Genomic DNA, 25,608 nt, shown 5'->3' on the forward strand with positions numbered 1-25,608 from the left:
AGCAAATCTGATGTTTTATTGGCAACAATGTCTGACAACAAATGTGTTCATGGCCAAATATGAAACCTTTAGGACTAAATTGAGTGTTGGTGGAAATTTTCTTTGAGGCAAAACACAACTTGTGATCAGTTTCTAAATGTTTACACTTTTGTGAGCAACTTTGCTGTTTTGGAAGCAAACGAACGGTCTGCCTTTGGAATGTTTGTCTGACAAACCTTCCCTACTGTCCAAAGTTTGGGATCATTCCAAACCTAAAAAGGAAGATAACGTACTATATGTATCTATCACAGAGCAGAACTGGCTTACATAAGTGCACATCTACGCTAAAGCAGCATCATTTGCTAATTTATAGCCGAGCATCTCAAGTTAGAAGAAGTTTTAAAGCTAGACGCATCTGCTGATGTGAAACGGAACCAAAACTTTTTTTTTTTTGGAACTGTCATTTTAAAAAGATGTCATGTTTTTCAATTTACGTAAAATCTAACATAATTGGTAATCAGGTGAACATGAATAAATCAAGTAGAATTTGCATGAAATCTGGTCAACTTCGCATTTAATAGATTCTGTCACATTATATTACGTAAACAGAAATAACCACACATTTCTATGAAACAAAGTCAAATGAAGAACCTTTTGTGTCATTAGGAGGACATGACGAGATTTTGCTGATCCTTCAAAGGATCATAACACACCAAAAATAGAACAATTGTTAAAAATAACATTGCGAGAACCCTGAAATTATCTGAGCAAATTTTGTTTGTCTCACTCCGGTAAATTGAGTTGAAGCCAATCATAGTCATTTAGTGAAATTAACCTGCATTTCAATTAGGCTATGGTTAACCAGAGGGCATTTGGCGTGATGTTAATTCATAAAGGGGACCAAATAGACTGCCTGCATCATATGCACAACATTGCAAGTTGAAAGTCAAGGAGCAGGTTTCACGGACACACCAGGAAATTTGATAAATAGACATTGGCCGACATGAGCAAAAATATCAAAGTATTAAAATTACAGCACTGAAAAGTGCTTATTTGAAATATTTGGGGAAATAGAAACATTTTTTTATGTAACACATTCTATTTCGTTTTACAAAATATTGGAAAATTGGTACATTTTTTTCAGTGCATGTAAAGTGTTTTAGTGTCACTTAGTTGATCTTGAGCTCAAGACAAAAACAAAACAACAACAACAAAAAAAAAACAGAGTTTGAATTTAGTGTGTGTCGGAAAGCAAGAATAACTCCAATTCCCTCCTTTGTTATTTTCCACTTGATGACATAAAATCCCTTCCTCTCTCTCTTAGCTCCTCCTTCCTCCCTGGCATTGGTCAGCTGATTGACTTCACAAAACCCCTAACTTGTTTCCCCCATCCAAGGGTCTTACAATCCAATGAGGAGCAAAAGTGAAAAGATAGTCGGCAACAATTCCTCTAGAATGCAGAGGCGGTGGGAGATGATTGACTGCCTCTCTGCTGAACGCTCACAGGGATAAGACGTCATCATCATCATCACCATCCTCCTCATCATCAACATCATGAGCTCTTCATCAGGCAGCCTTCACAGTAAACGCCTTCCTTGTAAGTAATTCCTTTAACTTCACAGCCAACGGAGGACCCAATTAATTTTTTAATAATGTGTGTCGGTGTTAGCATGTCACAGTTATTTCATCAAAAGACCAGCAACAACAACAACAACAACAACAGCTTTGTGTGTGTATGGGGAATATTTATTTATGAGAGTCTGTTTTTGTTTGTTTGTTTGTTTCTTGTTTTGTTTGTTTTACACATTTCTGAGATCCAGCCATCACAATAACATAACTTACTTTTTTGGATTTATTGTGTGCATATTTAGCTCCTGGGGTACAATACAATGAAGTGTTAATATATAAAAATATCAAAGTCCTATTGTCGTGACTGTGAGTTTTATGTACTTGTGACAGAATCTGATTTGATTCAAGGCTACATAATGCGTGTGCGCATTTGTACTGAAGCGGTTCGGAAGAGGGACATAATGTGTGAGACGGTGCGACAGCTCATTGGCAGCGTTGAATGGCTGCAGCTGTGTTGACGCCGCTTGAAGTGACGGCTGAAGAGTGCACTCACAGCCAAAATCAGACAGGAATGTTGAATCATCAGCCTGAGTAATGTTGACTAATTCCATCTGAATAGGTCATGCTAGTCATCACTGGTGCAGGAACTACAGGAACTACTTCCAATCTTTAACACACAGACGCACAAAAAGCGACTATGACCTATATTTCTAATTGGGTTATGGGATGCCATCAGAGTGCAGTGGTTTTGTTCCTCAAACGCGCCTCAGTGACAACTTGAGCGTGAATTTGTGCGATTAGACAAGGCTAAAAAGGATCAAGTCGTGAGTGGTGAACCGTCGACCATCTGTTGCTTTGCTCCAAACCTCTGTGCTTCACCCGGCTGTGTCCTGATTACTGTGGGAGTACATAAAACTGTTGCAAAGTATGTTCTCGAATGAAAACATATGATGTGGGGACAGAGGGGGATTTAGATGTATCTTAGCATAAGTACTTCGTTTCTTCAGACTTACAGTTATGCCCATAACTGTTATCCAATAAATCTCGAACACTTAGTACAGTATTTGGTGTTTCATGAGATTCAGCACACTGTACTGGAGTACCACCCAAACTGTTTTTTTACAGAAATGAGCTCATGATATCACAGAGCTGAGAGTTCCTTAATTAACCTGTCAGTTTGACTAAGTGGATTTGGAAATACAGCTAAAATAGCGGATGTGTCAGCTGATAAATCCTGTGGTGCTTCAGGGCTTATGGAGGTCAGTGGAGCAAGACAGTACGCACAATCCTAAGTAGGTGTGGATTTGATGCAGGGAGATATATTGATAGTTAACACTGTCTGGATGTTGTTGTTTGTCTGAAAAAAAAAAAAAAAAAAAAAACAGGGCTGAAAGGTTTGGTGTATTATGTGATCCTTGACAGAATTCAGTCATTACATATACCTTAAATTAATCAATAAATACCAGCCTGACTCCAGATAAGCGGTAGAAAATTGATGGATTAAATATTTTTATCCTGCCAAAAAATTTGTGTATTCTAACTTTTTAATATCCGAATATTATTACCAACCTGGTTTAACCTGAAGGTATTTAGCAGTAGTAGGATGCCTCAGTAAATTTCAGCATTCCATGGTGTGACGAATCGCTATTTTAGCATGCGGCTTCCGTCAAAACATGTATTTACTATTTTCAGCACCAAAATGCGCAATAAATCGTATTTTAAATTGGACTAATTTTTGTTTTGTTTTTTTGGAAGCTGTGCGGGTCAGATGACACGACATTTCATTCTGTACTTGCACTAGAATGACAACTAAAGTATATCTGATCTGATCTGAATAACCAAGCAAGACTTTTTGGCCACAATGCAACACGGGATTCTAGTTCAGGCAAGAAATTTTTAACCAAAAAGAAAAAAAATGTATAGGGGATTATGGTTGCCAATCCAAGCTCTAATTTTAATATATACAAATCGCACCTGAATGTAAGTCGCAGGACCAGCCAAACTACGAAAAACATGTGACTTAGAGTCTGAAAAATATGGTAAATACAACAAATGCGAGGCATATGGGCAAATCGCGACTGCAAATGTTGTCTACATGAGTCATTAATAGATGCATTGGGAACTAAGCAAAACAAAACATAATTTACTTTCGGTGTTGTGTGAACAAAGTAGTCCAAGGAGATTTCAAACCAAGATGAAAAAAACACCATCAGTGAATGAAACATAATAACAACAAGCATGTAAAATATGAGGGATAACATGGGCCGATATATGGGCCCAACAACCAGCAACAGTTCGTAAGGGGCAGCTGTACAAGAGGGGACCTTGGTTCAAGACCATCCCCCTCCAACATCCATGGGCATGGTGTCCTTGGGAGACACCAATACTCCAAAATGTGTGTTCTGTGATGTGTCAAGTACAGAGGTCAAATTTCGTGTTATGTGTGTTTACATGACAAATAAAGATAATTCTTCTTCTTCTTCTTCTTCTTCTTCTTCTTCTTCTTCTTCTTCTTCTTCTTCTTCTTCTTCTTCTTCTTCTTCTTCTAAGGAGTCCTATGCAGATGTTTGTCATTGATATAGGCCAATCACCAATGTCAGCCCCAACAAAAAGACCTAAATTTCCTGTCTTACTAGTTGGATTGCTTCAACCACAATTAACACAAATATTGATACCACTGTACTGTGTCTTGGTTTAACAGCACAAACATCTCAAACCACTATAACCATTTGATGTCATTCATTTGTATAAAGAAAATCTTAAATCTAGCAAATTCCGAAGGGAGAAAGTTATGTTTCTCATGTGGGTTCCTTTCTTGAATGCAGTTTACAGAATGCACCCACTCTGGCAGCCAACAGAAAGTAGATCATCTGGAGGGCAACTTTCTGGGCTGACCTTCTTTCTCCTTGTCATAAGTTAGCCGATGATCTCACTTATTCATTTGACACAGACAGGAGTTAATGGCAGCCCGTGGGCGACAGTGAGGGCTGACATCTCTGCATTTAGCCCCCAGATCAATGCGTTGCCTCTGCTGTTCGTGCAGTTGGCGCTTGTGAACCGCAGCTTCGGGGTCCTGTCCTTGAAAAAAGGGTGAGGCACGTGCTGGAGTGACCTAACTTATTTACACTGAAACAGAGATGGGCAATGAATAATGTCTTTATTGTCACGTGGAAATGATGCTTTTATTCATTTGCAGGCAATTTGTTGACAAGCGTTTGTGTGTCTTGATGTAGTTTCATCATATGCCTTCACTTTAGCAGGAAACAAAAACAAAGGTTTTGACTCCAGCTTTCTGAGAAAGTCAAATGAAAGTCTAAGCGGTTAGATTCATTCATGCTCCGCTACACCTTGAGTGCTTTCCTCTAACTTGTATCATGTCTAAGCAGTCCGGGTCAATTCCCTTCACTTAAAGCTCTGCTTTTATGCAGCTCTGAATAGCCTTCCCCTTGGAATGGTTGTCCGACTTGTTGTGGAAAGGCAGAATGTCACGCAGGCACGTCCGGCTCACACTGCTGCTGTATTCCATCTTTCTGCCTGTTCCTGTCACTCCGCATTTCCAGCTGGTCCTGAGCCCTCGTCAGTGACCTTTTCTTTCTCCCAAAGCACATGCTGAGGGAAGAGAAAGGACACAGAAGGAACATTGGAAAAAGGCACAGCAATACATGAAGGACAGAACGATAGAAAAACAAAACAACCAAAAGATGGGTGCGAAGACAAAAAAATAGACCACAAGAAAATTGTTAAAGGGGGAATTAATTCACAAGGTTATAGATATATGCATAAATATTGAATAGTGTTATGCAAAATACTGATGTATTGCATGTAGAGTATATTTTAGGGCTGTGCACAAATGGGTGGTGACTCGAATTTAGTGGCAAATTGGCCTGTGAAACATATAGCATGTTGTCCTCAGTGCATAATATTTGAATGACCCTTACACCGCCATACATGTGTCTACATGGGAAATGCACATGCATGAAAGCTATGTACGTGCCTGGTTCATTCAAGTGGATGCCAGGAAGTAGTTATGGCACTATTTGGCCAGCTAACACCGTCCTAGCAACGTGAATATTTGGCCAGCTGTTGGCTGGCTAATGCAGGAGTTTGCAAACTTGGAGGCTGGACAGGGAGAGTTGAATAACTCAGCATAAAACGGTTAAACGGTTTAAAAAAGAAGAAGAAGTTATTTGAAAGTAAAAAGGATAGCCTTTTCTACACTCTGATAAGTTTAAAAGCAAAGTTCTAGACCATTATCTAAATCAGACATGAGTTAGTATAATTGTAGAAATTATGTTTTTCTTTGATGCACTGAGTGTAATGAAAATTGTATATGTGAGTATGTGAATGTATTATTATCATGTATTTCTATTAATTTTATGTATATACGCTATATGAGTAGGATTACACATTTTCTTTTATTGCAATGTAACCTATTGTATTAATAATGAAATAAGTGATAAGGTACAAAGAGTAAGGGGTAGGACTAGATAAGTTTTCAACTTCTTCCTACTCCCTTTGAACATGTAAATTGTCATTGATTGTATGTTTCTTTTTATGTTATTTTATTTTATTTGTAACTTTCTTTTTGCTACTTTTATGTTTATGCGTTTATATGTTCAATAAATAAGAAAACAAACAAGTTTGATTGAAATAAGTGAATATGGGTTTGGAAACAAAGAAATGGTCAAGATAAAGCACTGTAAAAGTGCACTCCACTTTTGATCAAATTTGATTTTTCATTTGTCGGACGTGTTTTTGGCAAAAGTGCATTGACTTGATTTGAGTTGATTCGGCGAGCTAATGTCAATACAAACAATGAATGCACACTTTGGTGCGATATCAAGCTCTAATTTATATTGTATTACTGTGGTGTCCAGGAAATATTTTTCTCAAATTTGATTTCAAATACTAAAAGATCCCAAACTACTAAAAAAGTCAATCAGACGAGTGATCATATATGCGGTTCAGCCCTCCTTCCCGTTTGAGCAGTAGCACACTTTTCAGTCTTCTGCCGTGAAATCCAAGAATAACATTTGTGTCACGTTGTGGCTGGGATATAATATAGCGTACTTTAATTTCACACACGGTCACATGAGTCGTGGTCATGGTCATGCATTGGGATTTTCTTAAAAACAGAGGACTTTCTATGGAAGTACCCGGTAAATCTGTGCCGTAAGAAACTGAATCTGATGATGTGAATGCACATCTGTAGCAAACCTTGAACGTCAACCTTTATGAGGGAGTAATTAATGAGGCAATAAGTCAGTGTTAACTGGGCATTAAAAAGTCTTGGATAAGCAAACATTTTGCTAAAACCTACAGTCTGTGATGAATAACATCATTTACAGAGTGCCCCTGAACAGACACATTCTGTAAATCCTGTCTGTCTGGCTCCATAATTCATCCTGGCGAAAGACACTTTGGGCTTCATCCGTCTGAACAATACAAGACACTAAGGCCTTCCTTTCTTCAACGTGCAGAAAATAGCTTCTGAGAGAGAAGTAAAAATTAGTGACCCTTAAAAACATTTATATTGTGTAGTCATTTGATAATGGGAAAAATAAATTAACAAAGCTGCGAGCAGCTCAAATGGCCCTGGCCCTGGGGTACTGGCACCTTGCTGAGTTTAATGAGTTTTTCACACTCTTTAGGTTTCCTCTTTTTTTTTGTCCCATTAGGATTTGAAGTTTCTCCTCGCGTGGTAGGGAGGTTTTGATCATGGGATAGCGTCAATCTTAGTCAACTGTGGGTCTGTAAAGCCCTCCGAGACTATTTTGTGGTTAAGGGCTAAAACAAACTTAACTTGACTTTACTCTAGAAACTGCAGTAGGTTTATCACCTATTTCACTTTGGTTGGTAACACACACAACCCATTATTTAATCCTTCATACACAATATTTGCAGCTATGCATGTACATAAATTATCTGGGAATGCATATAACTTGAAAACTTAAATGGCATCAATTCACTACTACGGAAGAAACACTACACCTAGTCATTTATGAAGAGGAAACATCTCACGAGTTTCAAATTTGTTTTTACGCATTTTCAGGCTTTCATAAACGTTCATGTCATGGCAAAAAGAGTGTTTCAACGGCAGCAGCGTTGCACGAAATAAAAAGCTTTTCACCTTATTCATTTTCAGTATGAAGTTGAACCATCCAAAGCTTGTTGTACATTGGATGAAATTCTGAGGTCTTAAAAAAAACAAAAAATAAATAAATAAATAAATAAAAGGGTGTCAAATTGGAAAGCAAAATGGTGGACTTCCTGTTTGGTTTAGAGTACGGCTCCATGAGACTCTTTTTGTAGATCTTGTGGGCTGTTACGTGTGCCTCCCAAATATCCTAAGTGAAATACACTATATATGATTTGTTAAATATCCATAGAGGGCGCTACAGAGATTTTTTTTTTTTTTTTTTTTTTTTTAAATTGCTCATGAACCCTCTAAAATGTATTTTTGATAGGCCTGATGTGTGCAGTTCCATGAGATTTCATGCATGTTTTCAGCATCAATATCAGCATCATTTTCCACGACAAATAGCACATCGCCACAGCAACAGCATTCCACAAAATAAAAGGCTTTGACCAAACTTAAACAGCTTTAGATGAAAACCCCAAAACCTACTACTGTGAGTTTCAGTAAACCATTGTAAGAAAAATTCTATATATATATATATATATATATATTTTTTTTTTTACCTTTCCACCATGTCACACACTTCCTGGTAGCAAAAAGCTCAACTTAGCATTGCCATGGTTCAATTGCATCATACCAAATTAGCTGCTTGCCAACAGAGTGATGAACCACGTGTGTATGATGGATTGCAGTTGATCCTAATATTAAATCATAAATATTAGGAAGTGGAATAAGCTACTGCCTAACTTCCTGTCTGATGCTGTGTTTCCAGCGGAGACAGAACGAGTTCCGAGGATTCCAGATATGGACACGGCCCATCAGCTTAAAGTACGAGAGCGGCAGCGCTTCTTCGAGGAGGTCTTCCAACACGATGTGGACGTCTACCTGTCGTCAGCGCACCTTTCTATTCGAGACTACACCAGACGTGAGCAGAAATTGGCTGGATTTTTTTTCACCAAAAGATGGACACTTAACTTGTGCTCTCTTTGTAGCACCCATCGGTAGCATCTCATCTATGGAAGTGAATGTGGACATGCTGGATCAGATGGAGCTGATTGACATCTCTGACCAGGAGGCTTTGGATGTCTTCTTGAGCTCTGGGGGAGAAGACGTCTTAAACTCCACAATGCCAGGTAACAATTGCAAAATGTGATAGTAAAACAATAAAAAAAAAAAAAAAAAAAAAAATGCAGCCCTAACATGTTTTTCTTCTAATATGCAGCCAATGGAAACAACAACCCTGATGGAGTCATCACTAACGGACTCCTTCGACATGTCCTTGAGGGTTTTGACTCCAAATCCCGTGTGTCCTCCACATCTTCAAATTCTTCTTCTGACAGCCAGATCAACAATGCCAATCTCGGTGACACTTGTGGAGTAATTTCCCAGGATCATGTCACATGTACCAACAGAATATCACCACCACTAGAGATCGAGGAAAAAACTCTGACTCCATCTATGTAGGAAGTAGCTCCCTCATCAGACCACCACCTTTAATTCAACCCCACAAACACCACTGCCCTTGGCTTTTGATCGTTTTACGCTTTAGGTTATGGGTGTACAGTATTTTGAAGGTAGGAATTAGAGATGGGCGAGTACCGATACCAGGTGTCATTATTGGGCCGAAACTAGGCCACATTTCATGGTATCGGTATTTGTGACGGATCTCGATAGTGGTATAATCCCCACTCTTTTGGCCATTTTTCAGTCAGGAACTAAAGGCTGAAATGGTTACTTTTCATTTGATTGCCACAGGGGGCAGTAAGAGAGCACATTATATTCAGTTGTACTCAATTTATAATTAGCTCTGAAGTGCAGACATATCTTTGTATGGTATATAAAATATCATTAACTAATGCACTACTATGAAATGAATGAGGAATGGAGAATGTGAAACAGGAAACAAATACAGCGCAACCTTTCAAATTAAAATCATGGATTTCAAAACAAATATCACACTCAGCAGCTTGAAGAATTCTGGTAGATATTAATTGAAACCCTATTGTAGTGAATTTAATTCTTTGCACTGCACAATATTCCTTAAAAAGTTGTACTACAACCACATATTGTGATTAGGACTTTTTTTTCCTGGCCACTGGATTATTTGTCTCATATTTTTTTTTTAAATTCATTTTGTGTGCACTATGCAAATTGACTTATGAGGAAATTGCCATTAATTTCAATCCATTTTAAGGAAGCGTGTATATATTATATGATTACAAAAATGGCACCTTTTTGGAATTTTTATGTATAACATACTTTAAGTTTGTTGTAGCAGTGAACAAAATATGATCAGAAAATGTTAGCTATATAATATACACATTTGATGTATGATGACTATTTTGTTTTGTACAGCATTAACTGTTTTTGTTAACCACACTGTTCTTTGACCAATAAAGAAGAAGAAAAAAAGTCACAGGATGCGGTGTTCCAATTATAAATGGAAAAACCAGCAGCCATGATATCCAGATATCGGTGAGTTTTCCAGCCAAATAAGACAGGATTGTCACAAATGCTAAACTGAACATGCAGGGGCTCACAATACACCTTAATTTGGCACATTTTTATTTATACCGACAACTGCATTGCTTTTCCTGGAAAACCACTGCCAGTCATGCACACTGGCAAGTTGAACAACGCTCTTGTTTTTAGTTGCCCAAATAAATGAGACCGGTGACATGTCAAATTGAGCAACTTTCGAACATGAAGCTAACGTCGGCTTCCGCACAGTGGACGTGCACTTTCATTAGGGATATTGCTTTGGAGGAGTGAAAGCTGGACTCTGATCTTGCTAGCAGCTATAACATTGCATATTGTACCTATAAGGTCATCAAAGTTAAGGAGAGAATCTGAAGGCAAAGCAAAATGTATTGTGCAGATTGATTTTAAACAAATCTAAAAAGTGTTTGTAATTCACATTTAATAGCAACTGCGACACTTCACTGTTTCACAAACATGACAGGTGGAGGGAAAACAAATACAGTTGACTGTCCATTCCACTTGGAAATAAAGTATACTCTTTCAGACCAATTTGGATTGATGTCGACAGTTAAGCACATAGAATAACATCCAGACCTGTACAGCAACAAAATTAAATTGCATGCCTGAGAATTTGTTCAAGGACACGTCATGCATTGCATGCTAAACTACAAATTTGGTAAACAGTTGCTGGAATAAAATAAAAAATTGTCACATTTTAAATTACAGAAAGAAACCAAAAAAAATTGCATAATTTAAGTGATTCAATTTGAAAAACAGGAGAGTTATTCTTAAGTAGAAAACATCTATTTACAGAACATAAATCTCACCACTTTCACTCTCTCCCACCATCAATTTTCGGGAGGGGTCGCTGTTCAGCTTTGCTCTGCCCTTTGCGGCTCCGCCCCCGGAATCCTCTGCCTCTCAGGAAGCGTCCCTGAACCCCGAAAGTCTCCAGGTTTAACTTTTTCTCTTCTGCCCATGTGGTCCTCCTGAGGATGCTCACAAATGGTACCCACATCAACTTGATGAATACGCCACACATAAGAAGATAGGCGGGGGGGACCTGCACCCTCACCTGGGCTTCATGTCTGATGAGATGTTGTCAAAGAAGCCCTTACTCTTGTCATAGTACTTCTCACCAAGCGTGTTGTCCTCCTGTGTATGCGGGCTCTTGGGGTCCTCTGACGACACCTTAACTGCAAGGGAGGTCAAAACAGATCAACATTTGCTTTTTTCAAAATGGCATTTTAGTTATAATAGTGAATCTCTGCTACTTGTGAGGGATAGAGACAGTTCTGCCACAAGGAGGGAAAATTATACATGTAATTGACACCCCAAATAGTAACTGTCTGTAAATGCTGCCAGAAGATGGCACCAAAGTAATATTTCTTCAGCCTGTCCACAAAAACAAAAGACTAGAGATCCAGACGTTGACATCACGCATCACAAGAAAGACGATAGCGCCGCCATATAGCGGCAGTATAAAAAAAATGCGCCCACAACTTTGAGTAAACAGAAAACGCTAGTCACATGATATCCAGATATCGATTGGTGAGTTTTCCAGTCAAATAAGAGGATAGAAGGTTTGTCACAAATGCTAAACTGTGAATATGCAGGGGCTCACAATACACCTTAAGTGAACACACCTAGGAGGTTGGAGTTTTCCTTTGTGAGATCATCTTTAAATTGAGCATTTGCAGATTCAAAATCAAAATCTGAATCAAATTTCAACGTTTTAGATTTTGAGTTCTTCACAAGCAACTGGCCTCTGCTCCAGTTCCTGGACCTGCGACTTCCTGCACAAACACACACACACACAAATTTGTCTTACAACAACAACAACAATTTAGCTAATTCATGCAAATATTTGAAAAAGCTAAATTTTATGATACCTTGTTTTCGCCTTTGTTTTTTATTATCTGTGCTTTGACCTTGTGTCTTGCCTTCACTTGGCTGAGATGCGGTTTGATCTAAAAGAAAAAGGATTAGGCTTACCTAAACATGAAAAGAAATGAGTGATCTTTCGTTTATGATAAAAACTGAAATCTTACTACTGGGAACATTTTCTTTCTGAACTTGGGAAACTGCACGCTGGGCTGGACGAACACTCTGTCTGACCTGCTGTGGCTCAGTTGAGGATTTCCCCTTTTTCTGAGCACTGCTGACCAGCGGCACCGTCTGGACTGCTTGCTCGACCATAGGCGCTCTTCTGGCGGGGATACCATGAAACCCTGGAACTGCACAAACACAAACTGTGACAGACAACAGAAAGGCGCACAAGTAGCTAAACATTGTACCTAGACCCTGAGCTGCACTGTACTGCTGGTTGAGGAGAGAGCTGGTGGCCATTTGATTGTAGGTGGGCATCATGTCTTGGTATGGGCTCCAGCGTGGGCGATAGCCACCAGAGGGGCTTCCAAGAGATGACTTAAACAGCAAAAAAAACAACATTTGGAAAAACACTAATAAGGAACCATCACCCTTCTACAAGTGCACTTGTCTTAGCCTACTAGTAGGGATTAAATAATAATAATAATAATAATAAGCTCTTTGAAACATCTAAAGCCAGCCCTAAAAAGTATAATTTATGTCGAAACAAGCAGAGAGAGAAAACCAAGACACCTGTACAATAGCAGGGTCTCGAGGAAGCCCATGATGCGGTTTTGCTGGTTCAGACACAGTGATTTCCTTTATGTCACTTCCTCGAAATATTATGTACTCATATACTTCAGATTTAGGTGGAAGTGGACTGCCAGTTGGACGGTCCTCCGTCCCAAATGATTTCACTGTATAAAAGGCACATAGAATCATGATGTTACATTTTCGAGAAAGAGCTGGATACAAATTAGGAAATGACAATTACTTACCCTTGGCCAAAGCAACAGTGGACCTCTCTGTGTCTACGTAGGATAACACACCTTCATAACGAATTTGTGCCTTAGATATCAAACTTATTTTGCTGCCAATGTAAGGAGTTTCGCCTCGGGCACTCATGTTTCCAGCAGATTAACGAACAAAGAGAGAACGAGGCCACAGTTTATCCCAGGCGCATGACATTAACTCATCAGCAACAAGCAAAATGAGGAGCACGTGTGTAATTTATAAGCTCGACAATGACGCAATTCGGTTGACTGGCAAACTGCATATTAGGGTTGGTTTGATTCTTTATTTAGCGCACTCCTTAGATAAACGGGCAGAGGAGTGTTTTACAACTTTGAAAAAATCAAAATCAAAATCAATCAAATAAACTCAATAGGTGCGCAGTTATAAACAGAAACATAGTTTGAGTTTTACGGTTAAATATCTGCAACTGTAATGTTTACTTTTTTAGCAGACCTGTTGGCAAACGAAACGTATCCACGCTGCTGCTGCAAAAGTAAAAAAACATAAAAAATAAAAAATACAGTTTCACCTCCTTTTCTTATAAGTTAAGGTAGAAAAAGTACTTTCAGAAATGTTCTTTTTTGTTTTTTTATTCATTTTTATTTGATTTTTTTTTTTAAATCTTCTTACTAGGTGATGTGATGGTGCCCTAGCACCCTCTACTGGCCATCACTGGAATGCATATTATTCTGTGAGCAACCAAAGTATTTTGTCAGGACAGGGATAAGCGGTGGAAGATGGATGGATGGATTTATTTATGTATTTTCTCGTGAACTTTGTATTTACTGATTGCATTAAGATGTTTTTTTTATTGATTGCAGAGAATGATGATGATGATGATGATGATGATAATAATAATAATAATATAATAAATGAAATCTGTACTTTGTCAACATAAACTTGCTAAACTTGCTAAACTCTGCAAATGATGACACGATGTAAAAAAAAAAAAAAGATAACAAAGGTGAATTGCAGTTGATCATTATTGATTTATTAATTATAGGGTGGGAAAACAGGGTCAGCCAGTGACCTGGAGGAACGTTAACCAGGGAACATTAAGGACGATGAGGGAACTATATAGTGTGGTGAGCCTTGTTTAACATCACACAAAGAATGTCAAGAAGCAAAAAAATAAACTCTCTCCTGACATCTATTTTTTTTTACGTCTAATCTGAAAAACACGTACGTAGTTGACACTAAAATTGACTCTTTTTTTTTTAACTTACATTTTAAATGACCCTCGCCCCCAAATATTAATGTACTGCACTTTAAGCAGTGCACGTGGATCCGTTAGAAACCAGTATGTTATAAAACAGACACCTGAAAATTGATATTTTCACTTTACTACAGCAATGCTGTAAAAAGAAAAAGTCCTCGTGGTCGTGAGACTTCCTTTTTTTTCCTTATTATTATTATTATGAATTGACTCGAGTGACGTAGTTAGGGGGAATCCATGCAGTAATGTGTGAAAGTACTTTAGTACGTTATTCGCCAGAGAATGCTTCGTTTAAAAAACGTGAACGTTTTCAAAATGACGCCACATTACAACACGAACAATACATAATTGTATACAGCTGAGTTACATGCGCGGCAAGCGCATAGGCAAGAATTGAGGACGATCCCACTCGAGGTTGACAACATTGTGTTTCCTCTAAGGGCGGGTGTGACGCCCACTCCGCCTCTTCACTTCAGCTACAACTTCACTTTCTGCCCACAGCAGTGGAGCCATCTTGCACCGCGTCTCGACCGTGCTTAAATCTCGAAAAAGGATTGTTCCTTTTTTTGTAAAACATACTGACAACTCACTAAAAGTCACAGTTGGGAATTCGCAAGAGGGGCGCCTAACGCAGCCGTACAAACAAGTCGCCTGGGACGCTGTATTTGACGAAAACACTTGGAGACCGCGGCGGTGTTTACTGCTGGTAACGAATCCTCTGGAATGACAGTTGAAGCCATTAGGACCGCCTTTTACGCAGCGGAGCAGCCAATCACAGGTCAGCTCCGTGCCTCCAACAAGACGCCGGAGTTGTTGAGCGCATGCGCACGTCAGTTGGTAAGTACAGTACTCGCTGCTTCACTTCTCGCTAGCTCGCGGGAGAGTAAGATGGCGGCTGTCCCTGGTCTGCTGGATGATCTTAAATTACATACAGAGGTGAATAAAGCCGTAGTCTGTCACGCTAAACGCTCCGTAGATTCACAGTTGTTGTTCCTGTCTCACAATAACCACTGGGGAAGGCATGAGACATTTGATCATTAACTATTGCTCCTGGGCAAGCTCGTAGCGCGCTAACGTCCATTTGGGACTTGGCTCAAGAAGATAGCCAGACAGGTATGCTGTAACTCCTAATACTGTGTCGCTCTCCGTGTGTAGGAAGGAACACGCTGGCAGGGGAGATGAGTAGATGCGCCAAAGCCTAGCCCCATCACTTTCTTCATTGTTTCTTCCGAACAAGTTGGAAGCGCATGGGGTGTCAACATAACGACGTCCCCATGGTTAGTCGGCGGACTTTGCCACGGGACACGAGGCTGGCAAAACACTCATTATCAGTGTTGGTGTGACTTATCTTCACTCGTCTGGAGGAAGTTGGCTCATACTCTGCGCAGACATTCAATGACCAACTATGAACTGTCACAGTTCAGGAAGTGCTGTGCCTCCTGTGAGGACGACAGTGGCAAGTTGTAATAACAGCTGTCTCGTGACATCTGTCAGTAGCAGTGGACCTGTGTTGTCCAAGGGGTCGAACGTTGCCATCGTGCCCCCCTTGTCGAACACTATCATCCAGACGCCACTTTCGAACTCGCAAGGTGTCATCGCCTCAGCTCCGACCGTGACCCCGACATCAGGAGCAACCGTGGCCCTCGTTAGGCCTCCTATGCAAACCGTGCACTTGGGTCCAACTTTGAACGGGAACAGTGATAGGATACGTGCGATGGCGCCCGCGATTAAGGCAGAGCCTCACGCCGCCAACATACAGACTCTATCGCAGCATTCTGTCTCTGCTGGTGCTCCTCCCGCTGCCGGTCCAGGTGGGATCCAAACATTGACGCAACAGATAATGTCACCTAGGCTCCCTCTGACAGCCCCGGGGCAGCCCAGTATACATAACATCCAGCTTCCCCCTGGTGAGTGTAACTTGTTTGTTCACTTGACTACAGTATAGAGTTGTGAGTAACTTGGCACAATGAAAATAAAAACAACACAAACATATGAACACTGAATAATTCCCCTCTTTTTTAAAATATTTGTATTCAGAATTTTACTAAAAAAAAAAAAAAAGATAGTGCTAGTTATTATACCATGAAAACAATTTGTTTCCATAGCTTTGTAGTATTGTTGTGAACTGAGATAAAAAAAATCTGTAATTAGCTAATGGCAGTGGGCTGGAAAAAAAAATACACGTTGCCTGTATGTTTTTTTTTTTTTTTTATCTTCAGATTAGACATTCCAGTGCTGGTGTTTTTTCTTTAATGTCTTTTTACATTGTGTCCTTATCCACAGAGACTGAAAAAGTAGCAAGCTTGTTTTGACAAGAGTAGAAAATACAGCTGCTTTCAGAAGGAGGAACAAAAATTCAAAAGTCATCAGAAAAATAAGTACATTTTCAGTTCCAGGCCCCTAAAAATCTGCTGAAAAACAGTACATCTGTAAAATGTTTTTTTTTTTTAAACAATAGACATTGTTCTAAAACTCAAAACAAAAAGTTCAAGGAGCTCCCAAGTAATCACCATGTCTTAAAAACTTAGATGAAAATTTCAAACTTTTAAATAACTGAAATTCTAAACTTTTACTTACCTTTGTTTTAAATTCAAATGAATAAAAAAAATGCAGAGTTCTCCTTTTCAGCAGCATCTCATAAAGTTAACTGAAAATTTAAATAAATAGTGACATGAAGTTCAGTGATAAGTGATTTGTTATCAGCCATCTGATTTATTAAAAAAAAAATAAAAAAAAATGCTGATGCTGATATTCGTCAAAATACTTAATATCAGCACGATAATCAGCTTAGCCAATACACAGTCTATCCCTAAAATACAAGTAGCAAAGTACTGTGCAGTACGTATTGTGCTTATGCTACTTCCCACCTCTTAGAAGAGCACTGCAGTGCACCGGGATAGGACTTTTTTTGAAAAGAAAGAAGAAAAAATATCTCTACATACCTCCAATAGACTGGCTGAGTGTTTTGCACAAAAAAAAACAAACAAAACAAAACTGCAAATAGGTGAATCTGCAGGTGCCAAACTGCAAATTTGTGGGTGTTGTATTTCATTTACAGCATGAACGCAGCAGCATTTGTATTTTGTAGTTACCGGTTGAACTGGACTTTTACATATATTCTCCCGAATTTCTTCAGGGATGGTGCTTGTACGAAGTGAGGCTGGACAGCTGTTGATGATTCCTCAACAGGCGCTGGCCCAGATGCAGGCACAGGCGCTGGGTGGCATGGCACCTCGGACTGCTCCACCAAACATGCCTCCAGGCCAGGTTGTATCATAATCACATACTTTAACTGCTTTGATTTCTTGTTGAGATTTTCCACTTTAAGTCTGCACATGCACCTCGATAGTTCATGCAAGTCATTTCTGGTTAGGTGAAAAGTTGCAAACATAGGTAATACAGGTAATGAATAATTTTAAATATGGACTTGACATATATGCACGACTTAATGTCAGCCAAGTGCTATATCAACAATTCCTAAAGATAAGATTGTTATGGTCACTGTGTTAAACCAGATTATTATTTGAGTTGAAAGCTGAATTTACCATATAATGTTTTATTTCTGCCTTTTTCCAGGCTCCTGGACACACCATCATCAGCAGACAAACAACTCCGAGCACCATTATCCGACAGGGCTGTCCAACTCCAACGTCGTTGCCTTCCACCACCACTCTTCATAGACCTCCTGTCCTTCAGGTACTCTCGTCTGACTCTTTTGATGCATTTCACGCGTATATGTCGATCTAGTGATGATGCCGGTAATTCACCACAGAATGTTAACATTCCATAACATTCCATGTTACAGGTCATTCCAAGTGATCATTTATCCTATATAAAGTTTAAAAAGTCAAAGATATTTGGTTACATTTTTTTAAATAAGAAAATGGGAACTTTGTACACCTTGTAAATGTTTTTTTTTTAATTTATTTTTTTTAATACAATTGTGTTCACACTAGTGCTGTCAAACGATTAAAATTTGTAATCTGATTAATCACACTTAAATTTTGATCAATCACGATTAATCAGCTAAATTACTCGCATATTTGCGTAATATAAAATAAATACAAAATACCGTAATATTTTGACATTAAGGCATTTTATTATATGAATGTCATTTGCAAACATTGATTAAATGCATGTACGCAATTGCATGCATGCGTGTATTGCTCAAAACGTAACAGCATCAGATCAATTGGGTGCAATTCAGCAATTAATTAAACGCAAATTACTTTTGTTTTATCTAGTCCCGTCGGGGTGTTGTTGAAAGCGAAATTTACCACCGAGCACACCAACTGGAGTCACCCCGCTCATTTTGGAACAACAGGCATAGGAAATGACGTGCATTGACCTCATCACTGACCTGCGTAGCCTTCAATGTAACCATCCGCGGTTACGTTCAAGGCTCAAGTGCGGTCCAAAAAAATAGTGCGATTAATCTGCGTTATGTGATTAATTTAACTTTTTTCTGTGATTAATTAATCTATTAACGCTTTAACTTTGACAGCCCTAGTTCACACAAATATTTAATAAACAAAGTTAATAAACAAAGAAGCTGCAATGCTTAGTTTTATATTACACAACTTGAAGTTTTGCGTTTGTGTGGTGTGTTGTGAGAAAAATACCTATATTCACACAAGTTGTTTGAATTATTTTAACTGTATTTGAGCCTAGCATTTAAGTTTAAAAAAAATTTCCTCTGTAGTGGACACATCATAGCTTAAAAATATAAACTGTTTTTGTTTTTCAAAAATGTATTTTGCAGTATTCCAGTTACTTCACAAAGATTGGGGAATATGAACATAAACATGATTGTCAATATTTTTTTTCCTGGTAGTTAGGAGCATATATGAAACAAAAAAGAGATCATGTTACTTGGAGTTATGGGTGGTGTTGACTAAATAAAATATATTTTATTTTTTAGATTTTTGTTTAAGGCACAATATTTCAATGTAATTTGCTTGCGTCATTATTTTGTGTCTCCCCACTTTTATGCTATGAAAACATTTTGTTTACACGATTTAAAGCACTGTTGCACAAAACGTACACTATTTCCATATAAAGAGGTGTAATGGGTTATCTTAGGTGATACTTGGTGTGAAAAGTTTGAGAACTACTGCATGCAATGCTATGGTATTGTCATATAGTCTCTAAACCCATTGACTCGGGTGCAAAATATGAGATCGGGACAATCCTAGTAATTACAGTATGTAAGGATGGAACATTTTGAAGGTTGATAATTAAAAGCAATTTCCGTTTTCACTTTTGAAAGATTTCGGAAGGTATAATTGATTTAAAAAAAACAAAAAAAAAACAAAACAAAAAAAACAAAACATGGAAATCAATGAAGTGACCAAATCAAGATTTCTGCACAGCCATTATAAAGTAGGTCTGTAGACATTATGTTTTGCAACATGATCATCAATGCTCTGACTCCCTCTCCTTTAGAGTTCGGTGGGGACGGCAATACCAGGGATGGCCCGGAGAAGCCAAACAGCTGGGACCACAGTTACGTCAGTTACAATGAGTAAAGTGAGTCATGTCACTGGGATGGCACACAGCTGTTTTAAAGCCCTGCAAACATATCCTCTAGTGTCACCGAGATGAGCTATTTGCTATGTGTATTTATTCATTCATTCATTCATTCTGTGAACCAATGCGTCCTTTACACCTGCCAGGAAACAATGGAGAATGTAAACAAATGTAGGAACTTCTTGTCTACACTGATCAAGTTGACTTGCACTGGCAAGCGATTCACCGAGGCTGCCAGTGTGAAACAGCTGGTTAAAGACCTGCTGGTGAGCGACGAGCACGGTATATACGTGTTGATGGCATCTACATTTACATTCACATCAACGCTTTCATCAGGAGAATAAACTGGAAGCTGAGGAGTTCACCAGCAGACTATATAAAGAGCTTAACTCATCGCCCCAGCCGTACCTAGTGCCTTTCCTTGAGGTAAGATGGCTTAAGTTATCGCTCTTCATTTTGGTTTTCCTCTAGCAAATATTTAGCGTTCGTCCATAGAATCTCCTATGACCAGAGTTATTGTCGTTCCGTAATGTTTGTCACTTTGTGTGCAGAAAAATCTTCCTGCCTTGAGGCAACTTACCCCAGACTCGACAGCCTTCATCCAGCAGAGTCAGCTCGCCCAGCGAGCCACGGGTTCTGTCTTGTCCACCTCACCAAGCCCCACCACGGTAGTCCTGAGTAGCCCTGCTCCGCGCCTCACCGCTCAAATCAACAGACCCCAGCTTCAGCCAAATGTTAGCAAGCCTGGACAGACACCGTCGCTTGTAAATACCCGCCACCAACGCGCGCATCCAGTAATTTTTCCGGGAAGTAATATATGTTGTTCTCTGTAGGTCCTCCAGTCTCAGCAGCAGAGAGCAATGATGAGACCTCAGGTTCCTTTAGCTGTGTCCCCTATGGTGAATCTCAGGAATCAGTCGCCTGGTCGCATCATGCTGGGACAGTCACAGGTTCAGCTTAAAGAGCTGCAACCATGTGAGCATATCACTTTTTAAAGTGGCCTCGTGCTGACATACCGTCATGGTGACATTGTCTGTGGTTCATTTACACTGTCTGTCTGTCTCACAATCTCTGGCAGTTCCTGTGAAGTCAGAGGTGCCAGCTGCTCCTAGACAAAACTCGACCGCAGTCTTGACTCTTGCTCAAAAGAATAGGCTGAAAGAAGCAGGCGGTACTTTCAAGTAAGATTATGAAGCAGTTTCATTCAACTAAGGTATTCACTGAATAATTTTACTGTTTATGTTTGCCATAAAAGGAGGAGTCAACCTAAAAATGTTCTTGACAATAATATGTTGAATGTGCCTCCTCCTCATTTAAACATGGTATTCTGATAAGTATTGTGGTTGTGGAGTATGAATTTAAGCAGCAAAATCCACCTGTTTTTAGCCATCTCTTGAGGCGGCCATTTTGTCGCTTGCTGTCGACTGAAAATGACACCACAGTTGCTCAGGTAACGACCAATCATTTCAGTTGTTTTCTGAAGCGGAGCCGTGATTGGTTGTTACCTGAGCAACTGATCTCATTTTCAGTTGACCGTCTTTAGAGAAGTGGGGCTGCAGAGAACATATTGTAAAGACATTTTTGGGTTGACTTCCCCACCAACAGCAGAAGGGATGGGCATGAAAACAAACATCAATAAATCTACAGTTGACAAAAAAAGTATTTTTTATGCTCTTATTTCAGGTAGATAAAATTAAATAATAATAAAATTTCTGTTCCCCTGAAATTACTATTTTAAAACGTTTAAATTGGCGCCACTGCACCCTATTTTGACAGAGACGAGGACGACATCAACGATGTGGCCTCCATGGCTGGAGTGAACCTATCCGAGGAAAGTGCCAACATCCTGGCAACCAATTCAGGACTGGTAGGAGCAGTGACACATTCCTGTAAGGATGAGGCGTTTCTTTCTGGTGCCATGTTACAGCGGAGAATGCTGGAGATTGGTGAGACGGAGCTCTTATAATCATGTGCTGTTAATCCCTGTGTGCTTCTGCTTATAAAATATTTTTGCTGGTCAGTAGAACTTCACATTGTACTACATGCTTGCAAATGCACACGATGCACTGTGTTAAAAAAACAAAACAAAAAAGTAGCATGTAGTGCCTCAAAACATTGTTTACTGATGGGAACGGCAGGGTTGCAGTTTTTCCATTGCAGTGAGTTAATTTAATGTATGCACGAAGGTCAATTGCCTGATGTATTTTCTTCACGATTGTCAAGCCTAACATTCTGTACATGCAGTTCCTAACGGTGTTCAAGGTGTAACGGCGTCACTTTTTGCTTCAGGCCACAGGCATGGCTTGACAGACCTGGGTCCAGAGGTGATCAATTACGTCTCACATGCTACTCAGCAGCGCCTACGGGATCTGCTGGAAAGGGTTTCCCTCGTGGCTCAGCAGAAAAACGGCAATTTCAAGGTCTGTTTACAGCTTTAGCACTGCCCACAATAGGTCCGTGGTTCCTCATAGTTTACAATTCGCACCACATTGCAACCAAATATTTTCGGGGAATAAAAATATGTGTAGCTTCTACTGGTTAAACACTCAACATGATGTTCTGTGCTTCTTTTGGCAGAATGACTGGAAACGTTAACAAAACACAAATAAAATGTGATCAGTACAATTGTTTTTTTTTTTTGAAGAACATTTTTGTTTCACTGAATGAACCCAAACACTTCTCTACTGGCAGGAGGACGACAGCCATGAACAGAGCAGTGACGTTCGTGCTCAGCTGAAGTTCTTTGAGCAGCTGGAACAGTTAGAGAAACAGCGGAAGGAGGAACAGGAGAGAGAGATTCTCTTAAAGGCAGCCAAGGTATATTCAAAGTGCTAAAGTTGGGGAAGGGAGAGGGAGTCAAATATAATAATAATAATAATAATAATAATAATAATAGTTTTGTTATTATTATTATTATTTCAAATTTGTTAAAATATATTTTGTTTGCAGACAACACCACTATAAATATTAGTAAAACCAGATTTATGAATTTTAGTTGTATAAATATAGATGTTGAAGCAACACTGACTGTGCAAGGTATAGAAAGAGAAAGGACTAATGAAATAAAGTTTCTACGCATTATTATTGATGAACATTTAACTTGGAAAGCGTATATTAGAACATGTCAAATATAAGTTATCACAAACCAAATCAATGAGCAAGAATGCTTTGTTATTGTTCTATAATTCATTGATTGTTCCACCTGACCTATTGCATTGACGTGTGGGGGTGCGCCTGCAAAACCTACACCAAAGCTATTTTTCTTTTACAGAAATGTATTACTCATGTCGTGTTTGGATGTGGATACAGAGACCACACTAATCAATATTTATACAAAATAAAAACTTTAAAATTCAATGAATTGATGTAACCACCTTAAAATAATGTATAAAGCCCATCATGAATTTTTACCAATTAACGTGCAAATCAAACTTAAAAAAAAGAAAAGGGAAATTGAGTACAAATTAAGAGGAACAGATATTTTTTCCATACCCAAATACAGAACAAAACAAAAAGAACGATGTATTTCAACTCAAGGTGTCAGTTTGTGGAACAGTCTGGATTGTAAAACTAAGTCATCTCAGTCCATTGGTATTTAAAAAAAAAAGTGTTTTTGTTTAATTGTTACCATGATAGCATTTTGACTGCTCACTGTCATTTATTTTGCATTGATGATGATGATGATTTTTATTTTGTATTTTTTTGATCAAGGTCAGATATCACACGTTTCACTTCTTTCTGTCCCCTTTCATTTCTTTATTAAAGAATGAAATAAAAATTTTGAATTGGAAAAAAAATTGAAATGGGCACTGACAGTGTTTGTTGATATTTCTCGTTTATGCCGACGCAGTCTCGAGCTCGTCAAGAAGACCCAGAACAGCTACGCCTGAAACAGAAAGCAAAAGAGGTGCGAGGAGTCGGTCAATCTGTTTTAATTACTGTAACTGCAGCATGACTGACATCTATGTTGGTGTTATTCTTTTCTTTCAGATGCAGCAGCAGGAGCTGGCTCAGATGAGACAGAGGGAGGCCAATCAGACTGCTCTGGCCGCCATTGGCCCTCGAAAGAAGAGGAAGATTCCGGATTCGCCATCTTCCACTGCTGTAACAGAGGTGAATATGACTGCATTCCACATTTACCAAAAAGTGGTATGGCTTAGAATTTATTATAATTCTCAGTTCCACCCTGCAGATATCACACCACAGCGATTGTTTGGAAAATAATGTATCAATACATGTCTGTCAGCATGTGAACAGTCACAAAGTCATTGTTTGTCATTTCTCTCGCCCTGCAGGGATCAGGCCCCAATGTTTCAGGGGGTGCCGCTTCAACAGGCTCCAGGCCTACACGGCAGCGCATCACGCGTGTCAATCTCAGGGACTTGCTCTTCTGTTTGGAGACTGACAGATTTACCAGTAGCTCCAATTTCCTCTACAAAGGCTTTCTCAAGTAGGATCCATGTCAGCTAACAGAGGAGGGAGAGTCAAGTGTGTGGAGAGAGCAACCACTCCCAACACACTGAGAGCATACGAGGCTCCCGCAGCGGAATATTTGAAACTTTTTTTTTTTTTTTTCCCACTTGGGCAGATATAGGACCTAAAACATCAAAGTATATACTGTAACTATATTTTGAATCACCTTTCTACCTCCCCTTCTAAAGTTGCATTTTTTTCCTGAGCAGCAATGGACTCTGAAAGTCTGATGAATGAATTTTGTGAATTTTAATGATTTTCAAATTATGCAAATATGCACTCACTAGTTTTATTTTCTGGTTCCTTGTTGGTATGTGCATTTACATTGTGAAGCACTGAAAATAACTATTTTCTTTAAAGAGACTCCATGCTCATTTAAATGAAATCATGATCTTATTTTTAAGTGAATTAGTAAATGTACATTTACAAAGTGTGACCTACTGAATTGCCTTTCTAACTATAAGCCATATAGCATACTTGCTGTTAACCCATAAAGCAGTAAATATCTAGCTCCTCATTACTTATACTGGATTTTATTTGACACATATTTATTTACCTTTTTTTTTGTTTGTTTTTTATTATTGTTTAGTTATTTATTTAATTTTATTTGATACATTGTGTGTCATGTACCTTGAATATATATTCTTTTTTTTTTCTTTTTCTTTTTTAATAACTCTTGTGTGTACTGGTAGATTTCAGCATGTAAAGAGTGCTTCTATTCTTATAAATTTTTGTTTTGATTTAATTAACTCCCAAGTTGAAGCCTATTGATTTTGTTTTTGTTTAGTTGCCCACATGTCACTATTGTACTCTCTCATAGATATTATACTTATTTCTCTACCTGAATATATTTTGTGCTTTTCAGCCCTTTATCTATTAGTATCTATGACTGAGAAATGTGTATATTTGTAAATGTTGCATCTTAACTTTTACACATTTTTAATAGCTGTGAGAATTTACCCATATAATAAAACAAACGTGTTTTCTCAAATGAACATTTTAAATAAATTAATATTTTGCACTAACCTTATGTTTCAAATGTTTCTCATGCTACACTAGGGGGCAGCATTGTATTGGAACATGAGACCGATTGCTTGTGACCGCATGTCCCCGATTTGTAAGGAGCAGAACACCCAGCAGTTGCCACTGCTACAAGAGGTCCTCGGTAAACGGCGTTTCGTAGTTCCCGATAGCAGAAAAACTTCAATTTAATTAATTTCTTCCCAGCTCAAACACAGTAACAATGTGTCAATGGTTGCAGATAGTTTAGAACAGTGTTTCCCAACCCTTGTCCTCGGGGCACACGATCCAGCCTGTTTTTCCCTGTCTCCCTATTGCC

The 25,608-nt window shown here is 38.8% G+C and overlaps 3 protein-coding genes across 9 annotated transcripts; 2 read left to right on the forward strand and 1 right to left on the reverse strand.

Moving 5' to 3' along the window:
• Positions 1-1,354: 1,354 nt before the first annotated feature.
• On the forward strand, positions 1,355-10,103 carry LOC144023245 (dysbindin-A-like). Its single transcript, XM_077528452.1, has 4 exons — positions 1,355-1,576; positions 8,460-8,612; positions 8,680-8,820; positions 8,910-10,103. The coding sequence occupies exons 1-4, from the start codon at positions 1,534-1,536 to the stop codon at positions 9,149-9,151; spliced, it is 579 nt and encodes a 192-aa protein (XP_077384578.1). The 5' UTR covers positions 1,355-1,533; the 3' UTR covers positions 9,152-10,103.
• On the reverse strand, positions 5,139-13,289 carry LOC144023244 (protein LSM14 homolog B-like). Of its 4 annotated transcripts, none has more exons than XM_077528450.1 (9): positions 13,036-13,289; positions 12,791-12,954; positions 12,466-12,595; positions 12,220-12,405; positions 12,061-12,138; positions 11,935-11,964; positions 11,244-11,364; positions 10,996-11,166; positions 5,139-5,157 (listed from the first exon to the last, which is right to left on the reverse strand). In XM_077528450.1, exons 1-8 carry the CDS (start codon positions 13,160-13,162, stop codon positions 11,001-11,003), a joined length of 1,002 nt encoding a protein of 333 aa, XP_077384576.1. In that variant the 5' UTR covers positions 13,163-13,289; the 3' UTR covers positions 5,139-5,157; positions 10,996-11,000. The 4 variants fall into 4 exon arrangements, with proteins under 4 accessions (XP_077384576.1, XP_077384574.1, XP_077384573.1 ...); XM_077528448.1 differs by lacking the exon at positions 5,139-5,157 and adding an exon at positions 10,591-10,762 and having other exon boundaries at positions 13,036-13,288; XM_077528447.1 differs by lacking the exon at positions 5,139-5,157 and having other exon boundaries at positions 10,591-11,166; positions 13,036-13,288.
• Positions 13,290-14,733: 1,444 nt separating this feature from the next.
• taf4a (TAF4A RNA polymerase II, TATA box binding protein (TBP)-associated factor) lies at positions 14,734-25,294 on the forward strand. 4 transcript variants are annotated; one of them, XM_077528445.1, is made up of 16 exons: positions 14,734-15,104; positions 15,423-16,174; positions 17,404-17,534; positions 17,844-17,963; positions 19,713-19,796; positions 19,943-20,062; positions 20,133-20,222; positions 20,348-20,560; positions 20,630-20,771; positions 20,875-20,977; positions 21,573-21,742; positions 22,086-22,216; positions 22,488-22,613; positions 23,647-23,703; positions 23,787-23,909; positions 24,092-25,294. In XM_077528445.1, the coding sequence occupies exons 2-16, from the start codon at positions 15,673-15,675 to the stop codon at positions 24,248-24,250; spliced, it is 2,271 nt and encodes a 756-aa protein (XP_077384571.1). In that variant the 5' UTR covers positions 14,734-15,104; positions 15,423-15,672; the 3' UTR covers positions 24,251-25,294. The 4 variants fall into 4 exon arrangements, with proteins under 4 accessions (XP_077384571.1, XP_077384569.1, XP_077384572.1 ...); XM_077528443.1 differs by lacking the exon at positions 14,734-15,104 and adding an exon at positions 15,109-15,203; XM_077528446.1 differs by lacking the exon at positions 14,734-15,104 and adding an exon at positions 15,109-15,203 and having other exon boundaries at positions 20,348-20,530.
• The last annotated feature ends 314 nt before the right edge of the window (positions 25,295-25,608 follow it).

The sequence above is a fragment of the Festucalex cinctus genome, chromosome 8 (genome assembly GCF_051991245.1).
Source record: "Festucalex cinctus isolate MCC-2025b chromosome 8, RoL_Fcin_1.0, whole genome shotgun sequence".
In the NCBI taxonomy this organism is placed as follows: Eukaryota; Metazoa; Chordata; class Actinopteri; order Syngnathiformes; family Syngnathidae; genus Festucalex; species Festucalex cinctus.

What these genes read in the sequence shown, in the direction of transcription:
- taf4a (XM_077528445.1), top strand. Translation starts at nt 15,673, where the DNA reads ATGAACTGTCACAGTTCAGGAAGTGCTGTGCCTCCTGTGAGGACGACA. An exon ending in ATAGACCTCCTGTCCTTCAG is followed by an intron (nt 17,964 to 19,712) that starts GTACTCTCGTCT and finishes CCTCTCCTTTAG; the next exon opens with AGTTCGGTGGGGACGGCAAT. An exon ending in AGCTGGTTAAAGACCTGCTG is followed by an intron (nt 20,063 to 20,132) that starts GTGAGCGACGAG and finishes CGCTTTCATCAG; the next exon opens with GAGAATAAACTGGAAGCTGA.
- LOC144023244 (XM_077528450.1), bottom strand. Translation starts at nt 13,162, where the DNA reads ATGAGTGCCCGAGGCGAAACTCCTTACATTGGCAGCAAAATAAGTTTG. An exon ending in CACTGTTGCTTTGGCCAAGG is followed by an intron (nt 12,955 to 13,035) that starts GTAAGTAATTGT and finishes CCTTTTATACAG; the next exon opens with TGAAATCATTTGGGACGGAG. An exon ending in GAGACCCTGCTATTGTACAG is followed by an intron (nt 12,596 to 12,790) that starts GTGTCTTGGTTT and finishes TTGCTGTTTAAG; the next exon opens with TCATCTCTTGGAAGCCCCTC.
- LOC144023245 (XM_077528452.1), top strand. Translation starts at nt 1,534, where the DNA reads ATGAGCTCTTCATCAGGCAGCCTTCACAGTAAACGCCTTCCTT. An exon ending in TCACAGTAAACGCCTTCCTT is followed by an intron (nt 1,577 to 8,459) that starts GTAAGTAATTCC and finishes CTGTGTTTCCAG; the next exon opens with CGGAGACAGAACGAGTTCCG. An exon ending in TATTCGAGACTACACCAGAC is followed by an intron (nt 8,613 to 8,679) that starts GTGAGCAGAAAT and finishes CTCTCTTTGTAG; the next exon opens with CACCCATCGGTAGCATCTCA.